At 37.8% G+C, this 18,928-nt stretch overlaps 2 protein-coding genes across 3 annotated transcripts; both read left to right on the top strand.

Annotated features, from left to right (window-relative positions):
• Positions 1–127: 127 nt before the first annotated feature.
• LOC106658990 (sugar transporter SWEET1) lies at positions 128–1,687 on the top strand. The gene is made up of 4 exons (XM_014381238.2): positions 128–521; positions 606–683; positions 758–1,040; positions 1,117–1,687. The coding sequence occupies exons 1-4, from the start codon at positions 445–447 to the stop codon at positions 1,330–1,332; spliced, it is 654 nt and encodes a 217-aa protein (XP_014236724.1). The 5' UTR covers positions 128–444; the 3' UTR covers positions 1,333–1,687.
• A 583-nt stretch (positions 1,688–2,270) lies between these two features.
• Positions 2,271–18,785, top strand: LOC106658989 (vacuolar protein sorting-associated protein 13D). Of its 2 annotated transcripts, XM_014381236.1 has the most exons (30): positions 2,486–2,582; positions 3,105–3,295; positions 3,379–3,610; positions 3,689–3,885; positions 3,955–4,122; positions 4,195–4,531; positions 4,604–4,921; positions 5,002–6,911; positions 6,987–7,721; positions 7,790–8,124; positions 8,219–8,508; positions 8,584–10,671; positions 10,749–11,125; positions 11,210–11,594; positions 11,690–12,051; positions 12,120–12,270; positions 12,335–12,813; positions 12,900–13,268; positions 13,336–13,524; positions 13,597–13,920; positions 14,004–14,379; positions 14,456–14,686; positions 15,163–15,189; positions 15,729–15,889; positions 15,960–16,279; positions 16,347–16,827; positions 16,896–17,267; positions 17,340–17,452; positions 17,528–17,963; positions 18,052–18,785. In XM_014381236.1, the coding sequence occupies exons 1-30, from the start codon at positions 2,486–2,488 to the stop codon at positions 18,151–18,153; spliced, it is 12,153 nt and encodes a 4,050-aa protein (XP_014236722.1). In that variant the 3' UTR covers positions 18,154–18,785. The 2 variants fall into 2 exon arrangements, with proteins under 2 accessions (XP_014236723.1, XP_014236722.1); XM_014381237.2 differs by lacking the exon at positions 15,163–15,189 and having other exon boundaries at positions 2,271–2,582.
• The last annotated feature ends 143 nt before the right edge of the window (positions 18,786–18,928 follow it).

The following is an 18,928-nucleotide window of genomic DNA, read 5'->3' as shown; positions in this document are numbered from 1 at the left end:
TAACGTTCGATAATCTGTGTAGTGACTGGACTGTATATATGTCGCGAGTATTATATTGTAATTTTATAACCCCTCGATGACGCGAGTGCAAAGTTTGAAGCGTGCAAAGAAAAAAATCGAAACGTGCGGCGTTTATCAATTATTAGCAGCAAGCCGCACGGCCACACGCATCAGTGCAGCTCGTTGAAAGCTTATCTTTGCATTTTCCGGTGTAGAAATTTGTACTACGCCAAGCAGCGATGATCAGGAGCATTGCTTTGTGTAACTTGTGAAAGCTGCGCAAATTTTAATTCGCAAAAACGGCTTCGCGAGTTTTCGGATCACTCACTTTCTGTTAATTGTTTTCTCCGCAATATACGCCTACGACTTACTTGATTGAAACTTTCAGTATCAGATTTCAGTCATTGCATAAAATTTAGCTATGAAAAGTTAATAACTGCCAAAATGTATTTAACACCCTTGAAAGATATTTTAGCAAGCACTGCTTCAATATGTACCATATTGCAGTTCTTAGCTGGAATGTAAGTGTCCCTATTCACTATTTACTAGTAGATTAATCAGTTTTGTGTTTTATTGCTAAGGACAAATTTTTTATTGGATTTTAGTTTGGTTTGCAAAAAATTTGCCAAAAACAAATCCACCGGAGATGCATCAGGCTTGGCATTTGTTACTGGTTTTTTATCGTAAGTTATTTTTTAAATTTCTTTGCATGCACAGTACAAAATAAATTAATACATTTTTATTTATTTACTTTTAGCTGTAGCTTATGGATGTTGTATGGATTTTTAATTCAAGATAAATCTATAGTCATTGTCAACTGCGTAGGAGCATCGTTACAGTTCTTCTACACTTTTACATTTTACATTTACACAATAAAGAAAAAACTCATTGTTGAACAAATGTCTATTGCCCTGGCATTTATTGGAATTATGCTTTTTTATTGGCACATTCAAGAGGATATTTCTATGGTTACTCGACATGTTGGATTGATCAGTTGTGCATTAACGATTATGTTTTTTGCCTCACCTTTGACCATGCTAGTAAGTGTTATAAATTACTGAAGTATTCTGTTTACCATTACACATCTGATTTACTTTCAATTTCATTTCATTGCAGGCTCATGTTATAAAAGTTAGGAGTGCTGAGAGCCTACCATTTCCAATTATTTTAGCAACTTTCATTACATCTTGCCAATGGTTTCTCTATGGCTGTATCATAGATGATTTTTTTATTCAAACCCCTAATTTTTTGGGATGCATCTTGAGTGGATTTCAACTTGCATTATTTGTTGCATTTCCTAAAAAAAGATCCGATGAAGAGCTTTTAATATAAGAATAAATCAAACTGATGTATTTTTTAATGAATATTCACTAAGTGATTATGTACTTTGTTAAGGTAAATATGTACAGTTGTACATATAAGATATATTTACTGTGTTTATAATTATTGTAAGACTGTGATGTCTCAGTATGTAGTTAGTTGAATGCTAATTGTACAATGTGTATGTAAATATATATCTATGCGTGGTGTGCATGTAATTTAAAATAATACAATTGTAAAAAAGAAGAAATATAAATTTTTTACATTAAAGTTGCATAGATTGCAATTGACAATGTTTGAAAAATACTCTACAACGAGATTTTGTAATCAAAATCTTAATGAAAATAATAAATTTATTTTAGACAAATTGTTTATGAACAGACAAATTTAATAATCACCCAGTAGTTAGAAACACTAAAACTGTACTCTACTTGTTGTTTACAGAAAAAAAATGTATTTATATCGTTCACAATGAACGAAAATATTTATCAGCACTTGCCATGTATAGCGAATGATTGTGATTATGAAACGAAGCTCAACCGATAACGCAGAATGCAGATTCGCGCTTTGCTTTCCCGCGCACCAGCAAACACGATAAAAGATATACTATATACATAGCAGTAGGATTGCAAGCATAGCGTGCAGGAGCAGCAGATGCATCGCGCAGCTGATCGTCGTGTTGTTTGGTAAAAGTCTCTCGAGCAGGCGATTCTCGGTGCTGCCTGACTGCCCCGCGTTGTATACAGTACACCTACCGTAGTCGCGATTCGCGCGTGCATGCATCGACTCCGTTGGTGAAATTCATAGTTACATTACTGCTTGCATACAAAATGTTGGCTCGATCGTCGTGACCCTTGCCGAGGGTTGCTTACATCATCAACTTGATTCGGCAGTCGGTGTCTAGTGCTGTTAGCTGTCCGCACGTCAAAATTTCAATAATTGTGCAGCAAATCTAACCTAATTAAAAAGCAAAATTTGATTACATGCGCTCGATCGACTACTGCTGCGTGACGAGCTGAACGCGTGCTCACATTCCTGTGTCAGTGTGTGTATTCAGCAGAAAATCATATATATAATACTATATATATGACACATTACGTATACATGCGGAATACTGGTCACAACAATTACTGCTGCGCCGACTTAGTCGCAGCCCATCGTTAAAATGCTTGAGGGCCTTGTCGCTTGGGTCCTCAACAATTATCTCGGCAATTATGTTGAAAATCTTAACACGGACCAGCTCAGCATTGCCTTACTATCAGGTTCGTAAATATTCGTCGGCTATGATTATATATCAACTACTGATTTCAGTGAAAAGAGCAGTAAGCGATTTGGATTGGTTCATTGTTGTGATTGAGTAATGCCGCTCTCTGTGCGACTCGATATATATATGTAACAGTCGAGCAGTGCGATAGCAATGTTTCTTAATTTATAATCAAGAATGACATCATCTCTTAAAGGAGATTAAACTTATGATTGCTTGAATTTTCTTGAAACTTGCATTCTTATGATACTAGTTTTGTGATGTTTTTATGAATTTTTTTTTATGGAATAATTATTATCCCTAAAACAATAGTTTTGCAACGAACTGATTTTTCAAGTTATTATTATAATGCTTAATTTAGAACAATAATTATTAATAGTATACAAAAAAACAACTGTCATTCTTGAATTATTTTTATTTCAAATGAAATTCATTGAAGAATTTTCATTGTAATTCAAATGAAATTAATATTTTGATTTGTTACTTTAAAAGTTATGATAAACATTTTTAAATTCTGTAGGTGCTGTTGAGCTGGAAAATTTACCTCTAAAATTAGGAGCTTTACGACGCATTGGGTTACCTGTTGAAATTAAGGCTGGCTTTATTGGCAAAGTCAGACTACAAGTTCCTGTAACACAAATTAGAACAGCACCATGGGTTATAGCAATAGAACAGTTGTATTTAGTGGCAGGGCCTATAAATTTAGACGAGGTAAACCAATTGGATATTTTGTAACATTCTTCTTTATAATAGAAAGTATTAGTTGATATTTGTAATGTAAAATATTGGCACAGTACGACAGCGAAGCAGAAGAGCAAGCAATGGTTGATTATAAATTGTCACGCTTGGAAGCTCTAGAGGCTAGATGGCGAGCTGAATCTGAACAAGGTCCTGGATATTATGCAGCAAGCTATAGCACCTGGGTTAATTATGGCACTTCTTTAATGACCAATATTATAGAAAATTTGCAACTTGTTATCAAAGATGTACATTTACGTTATGAAGATACAGTAACTCTTCCAAATGGTTTGTGTGCAAGTTCCAAAGTATTTCAATTTATCAAAATTATTACAATTATTTTTATTATTATTTTTAAATGTATAGGAAATGGAATAGCATTTGGTGTAACTATAGGAGGATTAACAGCTCAGAGTTGTGATGCTAGTTGGGTACCTGGTTCTACATCATGGAATTTATCTGATGCATCTTTTAAATTAATGGAGTTGGATGACTTGTCTGTGTATTGGAACCAAATGTCAAAAGAACAAACATTTCATAATCTTAATCTTGGAGATTTGGCTGTAATTTTTTAACATCTAATTTTTTTTTTGTTAAAATGACATCTATTTCAAAAAAATTGTTTACTTTAGGTGGCTATGAATGAATCCAAAAAACACGCTAAAAATTATATTTTATCACCAGTTAGCGCTAAAGCTCATGTTAAAAGAGATAGGACTGAAAGACCTTTGCGCTCAGCCCATAAACCTAGAATAGTAGTAGACCTTTCACTTGATCAAGTACCATTATCTATAACAGATGTAAGGATTACTTTTCAAATTATTAAAAATGAAATTTTTTTTATTTGTTACATAATTTATTAATTATTTTAGGTACAATATGAACAAATTGTGCAATGTATAAAAGGTTTAGAGGAAATTGATCGACAACGACGTCAAAGAAGATGTCGACCAATTGCGTCCATCAAAGAAACACCCAAAGAATGGTGGAGATATGCAGCTCGTTGTTATGTAGGGCCAAAAAGTTTGCAACCAAAGAAATCGTGGGGTGATATCCTTGAGCTGGGTAAAAAGAATGTATTATATGTAGAAGCTTGTGCAAAGTTATTATTAAATCCCACGTCTAGTTTACCTCCGGATCTTAAAAAACTCAAAGATCAAATGGAACTCAAAATGAGTTTCGACGAGCTGCGTGTTTTGCGAGAATTAGGTAAGTCATTTTTCGAATGACAAGAAACTTTATTTAAATTTCGAAAAGTAATGAAGAAATGAATGTTTAAAGCGATGGCGAAAATACGACCACCAAAGCCTCCTACGCCAACTGCTCCGTCACCCCAAGCAAAAGGAATGTTGTACCAATGGTTTCCTCAGTGGTGGGGTTGGCAATCGAGCAAAAGCAGTGATAATGGTAATGGTTCGCCAGGCAATATTTCGGAACACGGTAACTCATCGTCGACTTTCGACGGTGAACTACTCGATGTGCTGGCCGATGCTGTGGATGATGACACATTATTAAGGCGGGACACAGTTTTCGGATTATTCAATTTTCAATTGTCTAAGGGTGCCATTTCTCTGTGTACAGTTTTGCCTTCGGAAAACGGTTAGTCTAATTATTTCCAAAATTTGATGTCTATAAAATATTTTTTTAGGCTTATTTAAATATTTTATCCATCTCATCAGGTAAACCTACCGAGACAAAGAAAATTATGGAATTGCAATTCGAGCGCGTACATTTAAGTTACGAATCACGACCCCGCTCCGGGTCGCACAAGTTCTCCATCAGTTTGGGAGCCCTCTACCTGCACGATCATTTGACTGAGAACTCGACCTTCCCAATCCTCGTTCAACCGCAAACAATCGGCGGAGGCCCGAGTTCATTTTCGCGTTTACGCAGCTCTACCGACAAGCTCACTCAACAGCAAGCGCTTCAATCGTCTCTTTTTGAGCTCGTTTACGAAAAGCGTCCTCTGCACCTGACAGTCGATCACTCGCTCCATGTCACCTCGCGCTCACTCGACGTCGTTTACAATCCAGTGGCCATGCGATGGCTGGTCGATTTTGTCTACGAGCCACATCGTAGGGATGCCTTCAATAATCAGCGACTGCAAGCCATGAAGCGTCGAACCCGTCGAAGACTCATGAAAAATTGGGAACAGATACTCGAAGGCGATTCGGTTTACCGATCCTCCTGGGATCTTCAGCTGAATATCTCAGCGCCACAAATTTTGCTCGTTGAAAAGTTTAACGACGCTAATGCGCTCGTAGTTGTTGTGGACTTTGGCCGATTACATTTGACCAATAGCGTGTCTGGTACGGCGATGAGTGTGAAAAATGTCATGTCTCCGGTGAGCGATCCAGACAACACCAACGATGACGACGAAGAAGACGAACGCTACGAGACGCCGTGCTCGACGCCTCCTGGTAGCGAGGAAGACAACAGTGCTGCGCCTGATTTGCAACAAGGCCTATCAGAAGCGGCGCTCCACAAAAAACTTTACGATCACTATTCCGTTGACTTATCAGACTTGCAAGTACTCGTTGGCAAAGTAAAAGACAATTGGAAACACGCTAGAACGAAAGGCATGTCGAATCTTCATGTACTTGAGAGATTCAACATATCACTGCAAATTCAGCGAAGAGTTGTGACAACCACGGATCCGCATTTCCCGTCTGTTACTGTTTCCGGGAATCTACCTCGACTCGTAGTTCACATTAACGAGCAAAAAGTGGAGTCCATCAGAACGATGTATAATCTGCTGTCAAATTTATCCAGTACATCGCCTGTTACGGCAAAGACTAATGGAATCTACATGCAAGACGTTCCTGAGAGTCCGAAAAAAGAAGAGCCCATCGATAAAACTTTGAATCATGCGATTATGGTTCAATTTATCATTGATCAAATGACTTTTGAGCTGCAATCCAGAGGCAGACCTGTCGCTGAATTGCGAGTTACTGGAGTACGCGCTGCATTAAGTAAACGTCCGGCGGATTTTAGCGCATCTTTATCAGTTCACGGTCTTCTGTTGGTCGATGCGCTTCAAGAATTTGGTCCAGATTTTGAGCTTTTGGTAGCCAGTCACAAACATGTCGGTATGGATAGCATATCGGGTAGCTTGAGGGATTCTGAACCGACTTCGCCGACGTCGCCCGCATCCACGGGTTCACCGGACCCGCACAAGCCGCGTCGCATAACTTCGCCTGTGGCTCTGACGCATGCTTTGTCAAATTTGGCCCACCAAGCGCCTTTTTTACCGCACAATAATTCAACGGGTACATTAGAACAATTGGACAGCGAGGCTCTAATAGTCGTCGAATTGATGATCGTTGACGAACCGTTGGAAAATTTACGCGTAGCCAATATTCAGTTTAATAATTTGGATATCATAGCTAACCAAGAGACGATTGTTGAATTGATGGGTTTTGCAAGGCGATGTTTTCCTTCGAAAAAAAGTAAAGCAAGACGAATGGACAGATATGAGTCAGTGACGAGTTTAACATCCGAAGGAAAGGCTACGAGAACTGAAATCGCTTTCGATTTCCATCGATTAAATGTTCTTCTACTGAGAGCAGTTATGCAAGATAGTCAATTAGTAAGTTAATTCATTAGCAATTTTATAATTCATATATGTTCTTAATATGTAATCTTTACGATTTTTTACTTATAGATTGGTCAAAAAATTGCCACTGCCACCATGTCAGATGCTCGTATTCAAGCGACTCTTGCTTCAGACACTTCGATATCCGGTTCTCTCGGTGGTCTTCAAATTCTCGATCAAACTTCGACTGGCAAGACTCACCAACGTGTCATAAGCGTCGGTCGTGATCCTCTAGCAGAGCAACATTCTCGAAATAATGACAAATCCGCGTATGATGAAGCATTCGCAGCTGAAACTGCTGGTCAATTGGAAGCCTTCAGCTTTTCGGCCAGTCGCATTGTAAGGCCTGACACCGCTGATGTTCTGGTGGACATTGGCGTTCGCGTTGGTAGTGTCTGGTACACCCACGCTCCTCACCTTATTTCGGAATTGCGTTCCTGTGCCGACGAGTTCAAACAGTACCTGAGTAATTGGGCAAGACAAATTGGCGCCGCTGCCACCGATATGGCTATAGGTTTGGTCGGCGCGGAAGATTGGGCCATTCCACAAAGGAAGAGATTACCGAGCTTTTCGATCGATGGCATGGACTCGACGAATCATTTATTGAAGCTAGATTTGCTATTGGACAGCCCAGTTATCGTAATACCAAGATCATCCCAAAGCGGTCAAGTTTTCGTTGCTCATCTGGGTACAATGTCATTACAACATGAACCCCCATCTACTGGCTCGACCAAACAAAAGATTTCCTTTGAAGTAAAAAATATGAATTTACATTCACTTGATGTATCGGAAAAACTCAATCAAGTGAGTACTATGAATAAAATGAGTATTTAATATTTAAAAAATTGAATCTAACAATTATTATGTTTTAGCCGACTTCAAGTTGTCTGCCTCTACGTGCCGAAGAGATGTACTGTTGCAAAGAGAATGGAAGACCAATTCTTCATGACACGCTATTACAAGTAACAATAGAGCGTGATTTGAGTAGTCGGTGCCAAAGTCCAGGTTATCCAATTGAAATCGAAGGAGTATCGTCACGCGATGGTACTGTTGAGATAAATGGAATTGTCGCTACTCCTCTCAAAGTGTCGCTAGTTCGTAATCAGTACGAACAATTGATCGATACAGTTCACAGGTTGTTTTCGGCTCATAGTACATCAACCATGCCCAACAAATCAGGGTCTGATAATTCAAGTAGTTCAACTAGGTAAGTGGTAAAAAATGAATTCACTTTGAATATTTCATCAGTCACATGAATTGTCAAAAAAGAAGTAAATTAATTTAAATTATGTTGCTTTTAGTGCTAGCGATGAAAGTTCCTATACAGAAAAGTTTGACTTGCCTATAAAAGTTTTATTTAAAATACCGGCGTTGAGCGTCGAATTAAAACAAGAAGGCAGATTGGAGCAACCACTGGTCGAACTATCTATGCGAGACCTATGTACCAAATTTGAAAAACTTCAACGTGGTGAATCAACTACTGAAGTTTCATTACGTTCGCTACTTATGGAAGACCTTTTGTGTCCTGTGGGCTCTCGGCATCGCTACATGATGCAGTCGTCCGCCCCTACTAGAGCTCGATTATTAGCAGGTAAGAATTAATGGTCCAATTTTGAAACTAAAACAATTCGTATAAACGCTGAGAATTAATTAATTTTTTTCATAGGTGTATCACGATCTTGCCCAGATCTTACAATTCCTCGACTTCTGCGTAAATCTTCCGGACTTTATGGAAGCTTGCCTGATAATTTGGAAACTGATACATTGTATGGACCTGTACCATCACACTGGCGGCGTGGTAAACCAGTAACCGCAATTGAAATTCCTAACACTCCACCACCATCACCAGGTGCTATCAGCACAGAAGAAAATCTCGTTCTTATTAACATTACTACCAACGAATCCGAGTCGGGTACTCCAAATCGCCATCGTAAAAAACGTGTGACAATCGATTTCAACTGTCTCGATTTGGTTGTTAGTGTTGAGTCGTGGATGGTCGTTCTTGACTTTTTGGGCTTTGGTTCACCCAGTTCTGACGTAGTCATCAGTACTGTCCCGACAATAAACATCGACGAACCCGATTCTCGTCCAGTAGCTAAATTACCTGTTCACTCGGACACAGAGATCGAAATAAATTCTTTGACACTGGTGCTTACGCAATCTGAGCGAGAGATAGCCCGTGTAAATATTTCCAGTGCCAGTACGCATATCGTGAAAACTGGAGAGACCACGAAAGTATCGGGATCGCTGGGATCGATGTCTCTCCTAGATCTAACACCGCATGGGAGATTCTACAGAGAGCGCTTCGTCACGTCTGGTCGCAAGGCCTTGAATTTTCAGTACACGAGCTACGCAAACTCTCAGAGCAGGCCACACGACGCTGAGTTGAAACTCCAAATGTCATCGGTGCATTACGTGCACACGCAGCGCTTCATTGCCGAACTTCAAGCGTTTTTCGCTCATTTTGCTCAGCTGCGTAACGTGATGGTAAATCTCCAAGCCGGAGGTAGCGCAGTCATTGATTTTAAGAAACGCAGCACCAGACTGTCTTTAGAGCTTCACGCCGGGGCACCGGTTATTTTGCTGCCAGTCAGTTCAAGATCCGAAGAATTAATACTACTGGATCTCGGAGAGTTGTCGGCTAACAATAAATTCGTTGCATCAAGTATCAATCCTGAGTGCCTTTTAGATACTATGAGTTTAGAACTCGTCAACATGGACGTTTACACGGCTAAAAGGATAGCCGGTAATTATGACGAGCAGTCGATCGACGAAGAAGATACACTGAACATCGGTAGTTATGCAGTGAAAAAAACTGGACCCTCTTTACTCAACGAAAAATGCCATTTAAAACTCAGAATTGAGAGAAATCTCGACGCTTGGCTTACCCGGGAAATCCCGGAAGTTAGTGTACATGGCACTTTATCCACGATGGACTGTGCCTTAGATCCATCTCAGTACACGCTCATACGTGGCCTACTAGCTCACAATATTGGTGAAAACCTCGACGATCTTGTGAGTACTTTTACGCGCGATAACAGTACCTCGGATCAGTCGAATATTCCTGTGGATTCTAATAGTAAAGCCTGGACGACGTCTTTTATTAGCTTTGAATTAGTCAATGTGACCTTGAAACTTCATTCAGAACGAGATCAAGCAGCTCTCGCATGTGTAAATTTCATAAAATCTCGTTTGATACTCGAATCTTTGAGCGATGGATCGCAAGACGTAGATCTGGTCTCTCGAGAAATTCTTGTTACCGATACGAGATTTCAAGATGAGCCAGTTAATCGCAGATCTAATGTATTTACGAGCATATTACAACCGTTAAAAAGTAGTTCAGCTGCAGAGGATAGAGTCCAAGCCGAAGTTCATCACAGAAAAAGAAAAAATTGCTCGGCTACAACAATTTTATTGCACAGTATGCGATTGACAGCTATTCTAGACTGGTGGGAAGCTGTGCGAGACATTCTTGTATTAAACTCTCCAGAACCTGCACCTTTGCACACCATACCGGTTGCTGCTGGCAAAGAAAGTATCGAAGAAGAGCCAGTTGCAATGCCTTTTGAATTAAAACTCAACATTACTGAGTCTGAGCTTGTATTAGTCGAGGATACGTCAATGTGGGATACCAACGCAGTAATACTCAAGAGTACAGCAGTACTTGCGTATCGATCAAAAAGTCAAAATGGAGAAAAACCGTTGAGTTGCAATTTATCGCATTGTGAATTGTTCTCGTGTATTCTAGGCTTAGGTGAGTGATAGTGCACTTTTAATTATGATGTACTTCTGCTTACAATATTTTTATTTTCACTTGCTATTTGGTTGCAGAAGAGGAAACGGCACTCTCTATAATCGATCCTGTGGGTGCCTCGCTAGAGCTGACAGCCGAAAAATGCTTGGAAATTCATCTTCAACCTCTAAGTGTCAGGCTCAGCTATCATGACGTCAACATGTTCACACGGATGTTACGTTCCCTGCCAAAACAGACACTTCTAGCTCGTCAAAGAAGTTCTCTCGATGAAAACCAGCCAGCCAATTCGAAAAGTCACATCTTGAAGCTTTCTGCTCTAGGATTTACCGAGGTTGATTGTGAGACTGCTTTGGATAAGTGCAACGGTCATTTGGATGATGCAGCTTTATGGCTCACTCAAAATGCAGTACCTAGTAGTCTGCAAACTACGAGCTCTGATGATTCTCCTTTAACGGTACAAAGAAATTTCGTTATTTTGTGATAATTTTTTATGTGAATTTGAGTTTTATTTTATTTTATTTTACTTTGAATTTTTCAGGAGATTCGACTTGAAACATCGTGTTTAAAAATCTGCATCATCGATGACTGTAGAGATGCTGATGTGCCCTTGCTCGAGCTGACTCTGGTCGACTTGGTTCTCAGACAAGAATATTGTGGCCCTGGTGATGTGTCCGGTACTTTTAGCATTGATTACTACAATCGTGTTTTAAGTGGCTGGGAGCCATTCGTTGAACAGTGGCGCGCATCTATGCAATGGGAACAAGCATTATCGAGTTCTTCTTTAAGTTCAAAAAGATTGAGAATACGCGTGGACTCGCAAGACTCGGTTAACGTTAACATCACTTCGACTCTCGTTGAGATGTTCACCCTTGTCAAAGAAAATTGGACTCAAGATTACTACTCGTTAAGTGAACCTAATAAAGGTATAATTCTTATAGAAGAAGGTTTTGATAGCTATTGTTGAAATTTCATTAACTATGGATATAAATGTTTTAATATGGTGAAACTTTGTCTTTAGGTGATAAGAAAAACTACAGACGACGTTCTCCATTTGTACCATTTGCTCTGAAGAATGAAACAGGCTCTAGAATTTGGTTTAAAACTTTGATTGCTACCGCTGAGGATGATAGAATCGTCGATAGAGACTTTTTGCGTAAAAATGCTTTGAAAAAGGATCAAACATGGCTAGAAGTCGCTTCGGGAGAGACGATACCTTTTACTTTTGAAAACAGAGGTAAATTGAGACATCACTCAACTCACATTGTAAGGCGTCATCAGGTCGCCGTAGTTGTCGAAGGATGGAAAGTTGTTGATCCCGTTACAGTAGATAGAGTTGGTGTGTACTTCAGACATGCACGTTTTGACTTCAAAGGTTCTGAGGTGTGTAATCTAATAAATTACGTTTAAATCTTATTTTTATTCTAATTCATTATCCTTATCTTTTTCAGATGATTAATACCAAAGCTAGAATAGTTTTCAACGTAGAATTAGAAGGATCTGCGAGAAAATTAGTAACTGTAAGATCGGCTCTGCAGGTAATCAATAAATTGAAGTATAGTGTTGATTTAAAATTGGATAAATCAATGAGTTATTATGGCTGTAAGTATGATTATATTTTACATCAATGAGTTTTATTAGTTATTACCTTAATTGGTATTTTTAGATTCTCCAACTTATACATCCGCATTAACAGGCCGAATTTTACAAGTACCCGCGCAATCTCGTATCTCCATCCCTTTAAGTCATACTGATGTACAAATGTATGTAAAGCCAGTGCAAGCTGGTCATCCTTATCAGTACTGCATAGAACCAATTGATTGGACAACTGTAAAAAAGATGAACGAAGTTATTGAAGTGCAGACGACTAGTCGAACACCAAACTTGCAGCAAACTTTCAGAATGTGTGTGGCTGTGCGAAGGGACAATTATCCAGTCGATACATCGCAAACATTGCCTGGACATACAATAACTATTTTAGCACCAATGACTTTGACCAATCTTTTACCTCACGAATTGTACTTTACTGTTGGTACCGAGAGCGGTCGTATTTTACCTGGTGAATCTTCTGATTTGCATAGCTTGAATGTAACCGATCAACTGGAAATCAGTATTCAAATGGATGGTTATCCTGGTTCTGGAACAGTATGTAAACTTTTCAGATATTTTTTTAAATTATCAGTTATTTCGCAAATGTACCATGAATTTTAATTTGCTATTAAAATTTTCAGTTTATTCTTCCACAAAATAGTTGCTCTTTCACGGGAAGAATGCGTCTATCCGATTCGCAAGGCCGAATTCTCTTCATTCATGCAACAGTGATAGTAGAGCGGGGAATGGCAACTAGAATCAATATTACTGCACCTTATTGGATTATTAATAAAACTGGTTTACCTTTGGTGTTTAAACAAGAAGGAGCCAGCAATGAATTTGCTGGTCAATTTGAAGAGCACGAAAAAGCGAGGATGGTTGCACCGTTGCTCTTCTCGTTCAACGACGAGGAAATTAGCGGTACACTGTCTGTTCGAGTAGGAACTGGAGTTCATTCAAATGGCATACCACAATGGTGTCAAAGTTTTCATTTACAACCTGGCGTTCAAGTAAATTTAAAACCGGCTCTCGGTGTCAATGAGAATCATTATATTGAAAATATTTTCAATTTTACAGGTCCACCGTTTAAGGGTTTGTTTACGTGATGGTAGACCCGACATCGTTTACCTGATCGGAATAACAGCAAGAGCTGCGAGAGGTAGATATCGAGCTACAACCGTTGTTACGCTTTCTCCAAGATATCAACTGCACAATAAATCATCTTGGACATTAGAACTTGCTCAAAAGTGTTTCACAACTACTGTGGTAAGTAAAATAATTTATAATATTTCAATTTTTGATTCTGAAGAAAAATTTGTTAACTATTATTTTGAATAGACTCATCCTGTTGCCCAAGCCACATACATCACAGCAATGCCAGATTGTCATATGCCTTTCCACTGGCCAAGGCTCGATAAAGATCAACTACTTTGTGTGCGAGTCGTTAATATTCCTAATTGCTCGTGGTCTGGCGGTATTCTTTTACAAGGGAATCATTCTTTGACTATTAATATTAGAGATAGTACTGGCCAGATGTTTTTCCTTCGCGTCGACGTAGTTTTACAAGAAAGTACATTTTTCATTGTTTTCACCGATGCACACACTATGCCACCACCGATTCGAGTCGATAACTTTTCAGAGGTTCCATTAACACTGAATCAGGTAGGTGCACAATTTTTTAAATATTTTGTGATCATGTGATAGACTGCTGGATCTTATAATAAAAATTAATTGTTTTTGGTTAGACCACCATTCAAGATAGTTTGCAGTGGACAGTTAGACCTCATTGTTCGGTTCCATACGCTCTTGATGAACCGACATTGCCAACAAGTCTCACCGTAACAGCACCCGGTGGAGTAACGGCTGCTTATGATCTGAATGTTCTTGGCGAGTGCAGGGGTTTAACGTACGAAAATTTCATCTACATCGCCTTTACTGGAACGTTCAAAGCAGATGGTGATCTAGGAACAGGCGAAGCTGGATTAGATCCTCTCGATGTCGAAACCCAAAGATTGGTCTTGGAAGCTGGTCCTGGTGGTTGGGTGGCACTTCGCAGAAAGCAATATGGAGCGAGATCTCAGCTCTGGAGAATGACTGGAGATGGTCAGCTCCAACACGAAGGTGAAATTTGATTCAGCATTTAAAAATGTCTAGATCGATCGAATTTTCAGCTAAATAATATTGTAATATTTTACAGGATCAAGCCCTCCAAGAGATAAGCATAGTCGAACTCCGGATACTGTGCTAGTTCTGGATATAGCTGGAACTGCTCCACAACCTTTCACCTTTTGTCCACTAGCTTTGAGAAGACCTGATCCAAGGCGTAGATCCACTCAAACTTGGCGTTTCACCGATGATGGCCGACTTTGCTGTGTTCATGCGAATATGTGCGTTCAATCGAAGGATGGTTTCATGGGACTGCAAGAAGGTATGATGTTTTTTAATTGAACTGAATCATCAGTACTGATAAGCGTACTGATGTACTACGTACTGGAATTTCTGAAGCATGCATTTTTTTCATTTTTATCTTTCATTTTAATTAAAATTTCATTTAAACTTGTAAAAACTAAATCAAGACTACATTGTTAATAGCGTTTTTAGGTACCAAGCACCTTATTAAAATATATTTTAATCGTGTTCGTTTGTTCGCGTAATATTGCATTGACAATTAAATAAAATTGTATTCATTCATTCACTATATTCATTTCAATCTACTTTCTATCATTTATTTCAAAATTATAGTACATTGAAAATTTCCAACAAAGTAAAATGTTTTATAATTCATGTTCAAAATTAATTTTACACTATCAACATATCTTTCATTTTCAAAATCTAATACATGTTCGTCGCAAAAAATTATAAAGAAAATTGATAAAAGGTTTAAAGCTAAATCAAATTTTACAGGCGGCAGAGTCGCCCGTTGGCAAATGTGTACGTATATGATTAATCTACGGAATACATCATATATCATAACTCAGCATTTACTTGTATTGTTTTAAATTGCAAATTTTTATTAAACTAATTTATAACATAATTCAAACATTTCAAACTAATTCGTTTAACGCTTATAACTGTCACGCGATTTTATTTGCACTACTTTTTCCCTTTTTATTACATTAATATTTGGGTTCTGAATGCACTATCGTATCCTTTACTAGTGCACAATTATTATTTTACTATCTCAATTCAAATACTATTTATTTTGAGATTGGATGTTTAGAATTTTATCAATGTTTCTAAATCGTTTTTAAATTTTTTTTTCAAAATTTGATAGTATTTGTTCGAGAATTTACACTTGAATTAAAAGGACTAAGCATTTGTAGAAAGATAAAATCAATTATGATGAAAAAAACTGCTTATCCCTTAAATTAATACAAGTAGTCGATAAATTTAGTTATTACTGTAAAAAGATATCGTTGATGAAATCAATTTTCAATTTATTTAAAATTAAATTTCCTTGGATTTTATAGGGAGCGAAGCGGTTTTGGGTCCACAAATGCACTGCAATCCACCACCAATCGAGCAACGCGTTGCCAGACAACGATTGAGACCGGGATCTGGTTATTTGTCTGTACGAGTCACTACCGATGGACCTACGAGAGTCTTACAAGTTTTAGATATTAAAGAAAGAGTAAGTCACCAATTAATAACTCAAAAATTTTCTATTACAATTCCTTCATTAAATTTATTTCGTTCTTCAGAAGCGTACGTTTGCCTTATTAGAGGAACGCGACTGGTCAAATATATCTGTAACTCAGCGTCCAACGCAGTTGGAAGTGGCTGAATTGAGAGCTATTGATGCACGAGAATTGTATTTGAGCGTTGATTTACCAGCCGGTTTGGGTTTATCTCTAGTATCTAGTAAACCAGCTGAAGAATTGATATTTGCACGCTTTGCCGGCATTGCACTCGATTACGTTGACACGCCTGCTAGTAAAAGTTTGGAATTGAGTATCAACGATGTACAAATTGACAATCAATTATTTGAAGCACAGTGTACTTCGGTCGTGTACATATCAAGGTAAGAATTCAGATAGTGCGAATAATGATGAAAAAAAGTATGAGCTTTATACGTTGATACATTGCAGAGCTTCTCGAGGTGAAGGTGATTCCCGTCCAGCGATTCACGTTGCTGCTGAAAAGTTACCATCAAAAAATCAAAACGCTGAAATTTATAAACATTTGATAGTCAGCGTTAAACCAGTTTGCGTTCATCTTGAGGAGCGTCTGATTTTGAAATTTGCCGCATTTGTCGGGGCCGGCTCACTTGACCAAGAAGTTCCAGTAGATGAAAATGACTTCAATGCTCAACGTCTGATCTCGAATGTTTCTGCAGCTCATGCTAAGCGTTACTATTTCGCAGCTCTCAAGTTGGTACCGAGTCAAGTAGAATTGAGCGTACTTACAACAACCAAACTTCCACCACATCTTCAAGCAATAAAGAAAAAACTCGGCTTAACATTGATTAAATTTGAAGATGCCACTATCGAGCTTGAACCATTTATAAGAAAACATCCATTCGAGAGTAGCCAGTTTTTGATACATTCTATCATCAAACATTACAAAGATGTACGTATTGATCAAATTATACTATTTTGTTTGAATAATTAAAAAATAATTTTAATTAAAAAATTTAGGAACTCAAGTGGCAGGCTGCGGTGATATTAGGCTCGGTCGATTTTCTGGGCAGTCCCTTAGGATTCGTGAATGACGTTTCGGAAGGAGTTTCCAGTCTAATTTACGATCGAAGTGTTAAGACTTTGGTGAAAAATGTGACGCACGGGTTTTCCAATTCTGCTGCAAAATTATCAGAATCGCTTTCTGAAGGTTTTGGTCGTGTAATAATGGACGATTGGCACGAGGAAGTTAGACAGAGAATACGATCGAATACAACTGGAAGTAAAGATCACTTGGTAGCAGGATTCAAAGGTCTAGGATTTGGATTATTCAGTGGTGTGATAAGCATTGGAAAGCAAACGTACGATGGTGTTATAAATGAAGGGTTTCCGGTAAATACATACCATTCAAAAAAGTATCTCTATAAAATTGGAAAATTAATATGTTTTCATCTTTATTGCTAGGGATTTTTCGCTGGACTTGGAAAAGGTGTTGTTGGGACCATAACGAAACCAGCCGTTGGAATACTTGATTTTGCTACTGAAAGTAGCATTGCTATCAGAGAAAGTAGTAGAAGGTATGAAATCAATCTTTTTATTTTATTAATATTATGTATTTCAAAAATTGAAATAATGAAATATTCCGTTTACAGTGCACACAGACAAATACCTAAGCGTGACCGATTACCGCGAGTACCAACTGGCCCCGCAGGTCTTCTGCCACCATATAATTCCCAACAAACCGAGGGTCAGGAATTATTGCACAGCATTAACAATCGCGACTATTCTGAACTATTTGTTATTTACGAATGTCTTCGCACGGGGGCAGACAATTTGAAAGTATTAGTATCCAATGAACGCGTCATTGTTATATCTGGTAATAGTAAATGCGTCGTTACCGAAGTTAGTTTGGCTGATTTGTTGTATTGTCAGCCTACCCACAGAATTGAAGCTAATGGCAGTACTCTACATTACATTGAACTGACATCGAGAACCGAATCATCTAATCAGATGGCTAGTTTTGAGGGTGCTGCCGAAATGTTGAGAAGACCAAAAGTACGATGCGACAATGAGGAGGTTGCGAAATGGGTAAGTTTTTACGACACCAATATTGGAATAAAAATTTCAAATGAAAGCGCAGTTTCATTGATTCTGTTTTATTAAATTATTGTTGCAGGTTTCTAGACAAATTAATTATGCTAAAGGAATGCACGAAGAAAGACGTCTTACTCTCACTTCCACAGAAAATGTGCTGGACGATATGCACCTTTACAAATGAGCAAGGCTTATTATTACTTTAATCGCGAAAGATTTTTTCATGAACACGTTGCAAAAGCGTTATTACTATTTGAGTGATTATCTTCGATTTCTATATCGTAAAAGACGTGATTAAGTCACAAATTATTACCGGTTTTAAGTGATTCTTCAAAAGACTGACGCTGTAAAAACGAGCAATAAGTGTCGCACGCGGAAAAAATTATATTTTTCTGGTGCCATTTTTTGTTAACACATGTTTATACGTATTACGAAGTACATGTAGATAATAGACGTATGCAAGTGAATGATTGATAAATGGTATAAATGTGATTGTGAAATATTATGTACATTTCATTGAAATCGTGATAGAAATAAAAACGAAAAAATATACAAATTAAACTTTGCGTTCACGAAATGTAATCGTTGAACCAAGTATTGGTTAATCTATTACATTCAACGCCTAAGTCATTCAAACTTTTAGTTTATAGTAAAGTATTTATTATTCTTATCAATTGTTATAATTCTACATTCACTCTGTACAATCTGAATTGTAACTGTACATAAAATAAACTAAATAGTTTAATTTCAAAGGGGTTTAAAAAGGATAAAAACCACGAAAGAAATTTCAAAAATATATGTTTGTTGTAATGTAAAATAAAATGAAAAGTTTTTTTATTATAAATAAAAATGGAAAAATAGTTAATACACAAATTTGATTTTTTTAATCCAATTCACTACTAATTTTGTGTACCATTTTGATAATAATGCGCTTGTGCAGTTAGCGCGATCGATTCGAC

This window comes from Trichogramma pretiosum, unplaced genomic scaffold (genome assembly GCF_000599845.2).
Source record: "Trichogramma pretiosum strain Unisexual culture from Peru unplaced genomic scaffold, Tpre_2.0 scaffold10, whole genome shotgun sequence".
NCBI classification, from domain to species: Eukaryota; Metazoa; Arthropoda; class Insecta; order Hymenoptera; family Trichogrammatidae; genus Trichogramma; species Trichogramma pretiosum.
The sequence above is the reverse complement of the archived record's forward strand: the minus strand, read 5'-3'. Positions and strand labels throughout refer to the sequence as shown.

Bases quoted from the DNA above. Each gene is read 5' to 3' on its own strand.
- LOC106658990 (XM_014381238.2), top strand. From the start codon at position 445: ATGTATTTAACACCCTTGAAAGATATTTTAGCAAGCACTGCTTCAATA. The intron at 522-605 runs GTAAGTGTCCCT...ATTGGATTTTAG, and splicing joins TTGCAGTTCTTAGCTGGAAT to TTTGGTTTGCAAAAAATTTG. The intron at 1,041-1,116 runs GTAAGTGTTATA...ATTTCATTGCAG, and splicing joins CCTCACCTTTGACCATGCTA to GCTCATGTTATAAAAGTTAG.
- LOC106658989 (XM_014381236.1), top strand. From the start codon at position 2,486: ATGCTTGAGGGCCTTGTCGCTTGGGTCCTCAACAATTATCTCGGCAAT. The intron at 4,532-4,603 runs GTAAGTCATTTT...GAATGTTTAAAG, and splicing joins GCGTGTTTTGCGAGAATTAG to CGATGGCGAAAATACGACCA. The intron at 17,268-17,339 runs GTAAATACATAC...CTTTATTGCTAG, and splicing joins TTATAAATGAAGGGTTTCCG to GGATTTTTCGCTGGACTTGG.